The sequence below is a fragment of the Pteropus vampyrus genome, unplaced genomic scaffold, assembly GCF_000151845.1.
Source record: "Pteropus vampyrus isolate Shadow unplaced genomic scaffold, Pvam_2.0 Scaffold14, whole genome shotgun sequence".
In the NCBI taxonomy this organism is placed as follows: domain Eukaryota; kingdom Metazoa; phylum Chordata; class Mammalia; order Chiroptera; family Pteropodidae; genus Pteropus; species Pteropus vampyrus.
The window spans coordinates 9,031,625-9,038,744 of record NW_011888795.1 but is presented as its reverse complement, the minus strand read 5'-3'; the positions used below and the strand labels follow the sequence as shown (position 1 = coordinate 9,038,744).

Genomic DNA, 7,120 nt, shown 5'->3' with positions numbered 1-7,120 from the left:
GTAAAATTTCTATATGTTAAATTTATTGAGACTTGTTTTATAGCCTAACATATGACCTATTCTGGAGAATGTTTCATGTACCCTTGAAAATAATATGTACCCTTGAAAATAATATGTTGAGTAGAGTGTTCTATAGATGTTTGTTAGATCTAGTTGGCTTATAGTTTTGTTTAAGACTTTTAGTTCCTGTTCATCTTTTTCTGATTGTTCTATATGTTATTGAAAGTGGAGTATTGAATTATCTATTTCTTACTTTAAGTATATAAGTTTTTGCCTCATTTTATTTTGGAATTTTAATGCTCCTGCAGGCAGTTTACAATTCTGCCTTAGCCTTCACTTACTGCTTGTGCAGAGCCTCAAAGTCTGCCATAGGTTATAGATTAGGGCATTTTTAGGTTTTTCCTGGGCATGTGCACAGCCCTGTACATATATATATCCTTGTAGAGTTCCAGAAATATGTTGGAGCTTTTGAAAGCCTGGAGACCTCCCATCCTCCAGTTTTTCCTTTTAAGTTTTTGGTGAGTCTTTTATTAGTCCCTTCGGTAGCACCATCTCTGGTACTTGTAAAGTTAAATAACTGACCTGGTTGTTTCTGGCAAATCCCTGAGGATAGTGCTGTTTGCGAAGAATAAACTCTTGAGTCAGGACAGAAAAAAGACAAACCCTGAAAATGGGACTTTTGGGGAGCTTCAAATCCATTCTGCCTCCCAGTGGCCAATAGGTTGCTGGTTTTCACAGCTACTGTAGTTTTAAGACTGTTGGTTTTAAAAAACTACTGTGTAGCTGGGGAAAGGGAGATGAGGACTAAGTAAAGATAAACTACCAAGAAACTCACTGTTCTTACTGAGATTCAGCCATAATTCTTAAATAAACATTTACTGGATTATTGTAAGCTGTTAGTTAATTTCAAGAGTTCTGAAAAAGTTGAATTTGATTGTTTTTGCCAGTGTTCTCTTTGCTTTTAAGGAAGAGCAGATTTTTGAAGGTTTTCCTCTACCATCTCATAGGTCAGTCCCTCTGGGTTTTGCTTTTGTTTTGTTTCATCTTTTTTTCCCCTCTTTGTTCTTCTCCTCTGATGATTTCTGTTGCTCTACCTTCAGATTCACTCTTTCATGCCAACTCAGCTGTTAAATCCACTCAGTGCATTTTTATCTTCCACGATTGTATCTTGCAGTTCTGTAATTTTCATTTGGTTCTTTTTTTATTACTCTGTTCCTCTCCTGCATCTCTTCATTTATCTGTTTAAATTTTCATGTACCGAAACATGTTGTATTGTACTTCATTGAAGAGAAATATAATAGTTGCTTTAAAATCCTTATCTGTTCTAACATTTTGTTCATTTCAGGATTAGATTTGATTGATTTTTTTTTTTTTTCTCTTAACAATACGTTATTATCTTGGTTCTTCATGTATTGGATAATCTTGGATTTTATCCTGAACATTATGAATGTTACATTCTGGAGATTATAGATTTTATTCTTTTTTTTCAACTGAGAATTTTTTCTCTTTGTTTTATCAGATAATATTCTTGGCTAGGCTTGAATTTGCAAACTCTCTTTCTGCTGTGGCAGCTCCAGTCTCTTTTCAAAAGGACATTTTCCTTTAGTTGGTCTGCTTTTATCCTATTCTACATGTCTGGTTTAGAAGCGGTCAGTGATGATGGTAGAGTGTGAGGATCCTCTTTCTGGCTTTCTTTTTTGCAAGATTATTCCAGTGTGTTAACTGTTCATGTTTCTTATCTTCTCATCTCTAGTTCCTCAAACAGAAAGATTGCTGATTTTCTTACGTGAGCCTCCAGCTGCAGCTACACTTGCCACATAGACTGTACTTAGTCCCAGGCTAAAAGCCACAAGTAAAAGTAATTTATTTGTGCACCTCCTTGTCTCCACTCCTCTAAGCACCTGGCCTCCTCACCAGAGCCTGTCTGCTTCTCTTCACACTCCAGTCCATTCAGGGAGGCAGCTCCTCCAGTCTTGGTTCTGACTTTTTCTCTTGGGCTGAGCTGCTCTGATTCTTTTTCATGTATGGTGGTTTCAGGATCCCTCATGGATGTGGATAGACAATTTGAACATCCCCTCTTTGACTTGTTCCCTTTTGAGAATTCTCCTGCTATCTTCCACATTCACGGTTTCCTGGCTTCACTTTTCTGGTACCCTAGGCCACAAAGATTTGGGGTTTTCCATCCGCTCCCCCTTCCTCTACCCCTAAAGTTTCTATATATGAAGTGCAGAGTGCATTTAGCTCAGGGAAAGGCTGTGAAGAAGAAAAGTTACTTGTATGGCTGCCAGGCTGGTCTCTTCCTAGTGAATGTAAACTCCCCACCAGATTCATCTATTTCTATTCACTTTGCAGAAGCTTCAGATAATTACTTTTAATATTATATCCAGGATTTTATAGTGTTTTTTTTTTTTTTTTTGTAAGGAGGTAGGGGGATCAGTTAGTCTCTCATACCTAAAGTATCCTGAAACTAATCTTTTTTGAAAAAGACTAGAAAGTTGTCTTTCCCATGTATGTGTAGCAGAAATGAAAGCAGAATATTGGAAATCCAAATGGGATTAATGAGCTTTTGCAATAGAAAAGTATATTAAAAAAGATATTGGGGAGAGAAAAGGAGGAAAAAAAGATCAAGAAAATTAAATGCTATGTGAGTTCAGTATACGTTTACTAAGTACTTACTATGTGCCAGATGCTATACTGGATGCTAAGAACACAGAGATAATACAGTCACTGCCTTCAAACTCATAGTAATGGAAAAGTGGAGTTGGAATGTTAAGCAAGTAAATTTAACTCTCTGGGAATATCAAGAGCTATATGCATTCTGAGATTTCTAGCAATAAAGGTTTATCTAACTGGCCAATAAACAAGAACTTGTTATACTGGTAAAATGACTGCCGCCATGTAAATGCTAACTGAGTTGGATCAAGTAACATTTGAAACTTCTGGTTTCTGGTCTGGCTAAAGGTGCTTAGAAGTCACCACTCTGTCTTACCAACAAGTAAAAAGCTGAACAAAGATCTCCCAGAGAAGTGAGGTCATAGGCCAAACCACCAAAAATTGGAGAGACAGGCAGATACAGAGAATTATAACTTACTGTAGCAGACAGCTCTGCAGGAACCAGTGCTAGAGTAGGGAATCTTAAACTGTAGTTGACAAATTGCCAGGAGCTCAATGTGGAAAAGTCTAAGATTTAAAAACTCCGGGGCACCCAGCACAAGGTAGCTCCCACAGTTTTGTGTGATGTACCTCGAGGACTGCTACCAGGTTCTCACAGTGAATATCAGAGAAAAATTCCTTGTACTTCTGCAGGGGAAGCGGAAAAGAAACCATTTTGAAATATCCTAGAGTATCCTTTTTTTCTTAAATAGGCTGGCCATCAGGAGAAACTAACTTATTGTGGTTTTATCAGAACTTAACTTACTTGGGGGAAGGGAAGTACCTAACTCCAACACCTTTAAATCATCTCGTGCTACCTAAGGGGAAAAAAATTGAGAAGCATTGGTGAAGTCGACAGTCCAGGGACACAGGCTCACCAAAAGGCTGAGACCTAATCATAAGACTATGATTATCCTAAGAGTGCTTCCCTTTCCCTCACAGCTTACCACTAAATTACTAAAGGCCTATTTACTATAGTGCCTTGTACCTAGTATATCATGTATCCCTTTCAAAAATTACAAAGCATACTACAAGGCAAAAACACAGTTTGAAGAGACAGAGCAATCATCAAAACCAGACTTAGATGTGTCAGGAATGTTGAAATTATCAGACCAGGAATTTAAAAAAAATACTATGATTAACATTCTAGGGGCTTTAATGGAAAAAGTAGACAATATGCAAGAACAGATGAATAATATAAGCGTTGAGTTGGAAATTATAAGAAAGAGTAAAAAAGAAATGTTAGACTTTAAAAACACTGTAACAGAAATGAAGAATGCCTTTGATAGGCTCATTAGTAGACTGGACGCGTTTGAGGAAAGAATCTCTGAGCTTGATGACATAACAGTAGAAACTTAGAAAACTGAAAAGCAAAGAGAAACAGACTGAAAGAAACAAACCAACCACAACAGAATATCCAAGAGCTATGGGACAACTACAAAAGGCCTAACGTACATGTATTAGGAATATCAGAAGGAGAAGAAGGAGAGAAAGGAACAGAAGCAATATTTGAAGTAATTATGACTGAAAATTTCCCTAAATTAATGTCAGACCATACCAAACCGTAGATCCAATAAGCTCAGAGAACACCAATTAGGATAAACAGAGGGAGAACAAAACCCAAAAAACAAAAATAAAAAACAAAAAAACTATGACATAGGCATATCACATCCAAACTGTGGAAAATAAAAGATAAAGAAAAAATCTTGAAAGAGGCCAGAAGGAAAAAAGCACATTCCTGTAGAGGAGAAAAAATGAGAATTACATCCTACTTCTCGTCAGAAACCATGCAAGCAAGAAGAGAGTGGAGTAAAATATTTAAGGTGTTAAGAGAGAAACCCACCAACATAACATTTTTTACCCCACAAAATTATCTTCTAAAATTGAAGGAGAAATAAAGACTTGTCAGACAAAAATTAAGGACACTTGTTGCCTATAGAACTGTTTTGCAAGAAATGTTAAAAGAAGTTCTTTAGAGAGAAAGAAAAATAGTATAAGTAAGAAACTTGCATCCAGGAAAGGAAGAGCATCAGAGAATGAATAAGTAGGTAAAAGAAAACATCTGTTTTTCTTATTCTTAATTGTCCTATCAGATAACAGTTTGTCCAAAATAATAGCAACAATGTGTTTGATTGTGTGTGTGTATGTATATGCTTATGTATAAATGAAATGAATGACAGCAAGGATACGGGCACAGAAGGGAGGAATTACGAGTATTTTGTTATTATAAGATACTTGCACTACCTGTGAAGCAATATAGAGTTATTTGGAAGTAGACTTGGATTAGTTGTAAATGTATGTTGGAAGCTTGAGGACAACAACTAAAGATGCATAATTGACATACTATGAAAGGAGAGAAAATGAAATCATTTAAAATGCTCAGTTAAAACCACAAAAGGCAGGAAAAAGTGTTGAAGACAAAAATAGGAATGAAGAACAAAGACAAGAAATAGAAAACAGTAACACTATGGTAGATATTAATCCAACTATATTAATAATCATTTTAAATGTCAGTGGTATAAATACACCAATTAAAAAACAGAGATTGTTAGAATGGATCAGAAAAACAGGACCCCCACTAAGTTTTATGTATAAGAAACCCATTTTAAATATAAAGACGCATTCAATAAAGAAATGAAGAAAGTTATACCATAATAACACTAATCAAAAGAAAGCAGGATTAGTTGTATTAATTTCAGACAGAGCCAACTTCAGAGCAAAGTTTTCAGGAATAAAGAGAGGCATTACATAAAGATAAAGGGATCAGTACTCCAAAAAGGCATAACAATCCTTAATGTGTATGCACCTAACAACAGTATCAAAATACATGAGGCAAAAACTGATAGAATGGCAAGAAGAAATAGATAAATCTACTATTACAGATGGAGACTTTAACATCCCTCTATTAGAAATAGACATATCCAGCAGGCAGAAAATCAGTAAGGACATAACACCATTACGTTATAATATTAACATCTATAATATTATAGATGATATTAACATCTATAAACTACCTCATCCAGCAATAACAGATTACACATTTTTCTCAAACTCACATGAAGCATTCACCAAGATAGGCCATGTTCTGGGCTATAAAACACACCATAAGAAATTTAAAAGAATAGAAATATAATGCCTGCTCTCAGAACACAATGGAATTAAACTAGAAAACAATAAGAGAAAGGAAGCTTGAAAATCTCCAAATACTTGGAGATTAAACAACACACTTCTAAATAATACATGGACAATAGAGAAATCTTGAGAAATTTAAGAATATTCTGAATTAAATGAAAGTACTTATAGAAATATGTGACATGCAGCAAAAGAAGAACTTAAGAGGAAAATTTATAATATTGAATGAATATATTAGAAGAAAGATCTAAAATCAATACTGTAAGCTTTAACCTTAGGAATTTAGAAAAAGAAGAGCAAATTAAATCCAAAGGGAGAAGAAAAAAGAAGTAATAAAAACTAGAGCAGAAACATGACATTGAAAACAGGAAGTCAGTAGAGAAAATTGTTGATTTTTGTTTCGTTTAGTTGAAACCAAAAGCTGTTTCTTCGAAAAGGTCAATAAAATCGACAAGCCTTTAGCCAGGCTAACTAGGAAGACAAAGGAGAGAAGACACAAATAATTAACATCAGAAATGAAAAGAGAAAACATCAGTACATACCCTATGGACATTAAAAGGATAATAAATTAATGTTATGAACAACTCTATGCCCACAAATTTGATTACCCTGATGAAACAGATAAATTTTTGGAAAGATACAATTTGCCAAAACTCACGCAAGAAGAAATAGACAATCCAAATAGGCCTATATCTATTAAAGAAATGGAATCAATAATTAATGACATTTTAAAACAGCACTAGGCTGAGATTGGTTTCACTGGTATATTCTACCAAACATATAAGGAAACAATTATACCAACTCTCTACAATCTCTTCTAGAAGACAGTGCTGAAGGAATACTTCCTAGCTCATTCTATGAGGCTCATATTACTTAACACCAAAACCAGACAAAGACATTACAAGAAAAGAAAACTATAGTCGAGTATCTCTCATGAACATAGATGCAAAAATCCTCAACAACTTTTGAGCAAATTGAATCCAACAATGTATAAAAAGAATTATACACCACAACCACGTGAGACTTATCCCAAGTATGCAAGGCTATTTGAATATTTGAAAACCAGTTATTGTATTCCATCACATCAATAGGCTGTTTCTTGTACCCTTGAGTGACTCATTGATTTTGTCTGTGAAAAGAATCTAACGGGAATTCTAAAAATAATAAAGTGATCTCAGTTTTTTGTTATTTGGGGATATGCTTAACTTTAAATGCTAAGTTTTATTTTTTGTTTCCACATAATGATTATATATCTGAAAAGGTTTTGAGAGAAAATTGCTGAAGATACTTTTTCTATTTTAGATGAACAAGTAGTTATGGGCAATAAGCTTCTTGT

The 7,120-nt window shown here is 34.7% G+C and overlaps 1 protein-coding gene across 1 annotated transcript in view; it reads left to right on the top strand.

Annotated features, from left to right (window-relative positions):
- Positions 1-7,120, top strand: part of VPS8 (VPS8, CORVET complex subunit) — a 255,708-nt gene that overhangs the window by 110,661 nt on the left and 137,927 nt on the right. The window contains exon 25 of the mRNA XM_011383477.2: positions 7,087-7,118. Within this exon, the coding sequence (XP_011381779.1) occupies positions 7,087-7,118 (32 nt within the window). The remainder of the gene's footprint in view (positions 1-7,086; positions 7,119-7,120) is intronic.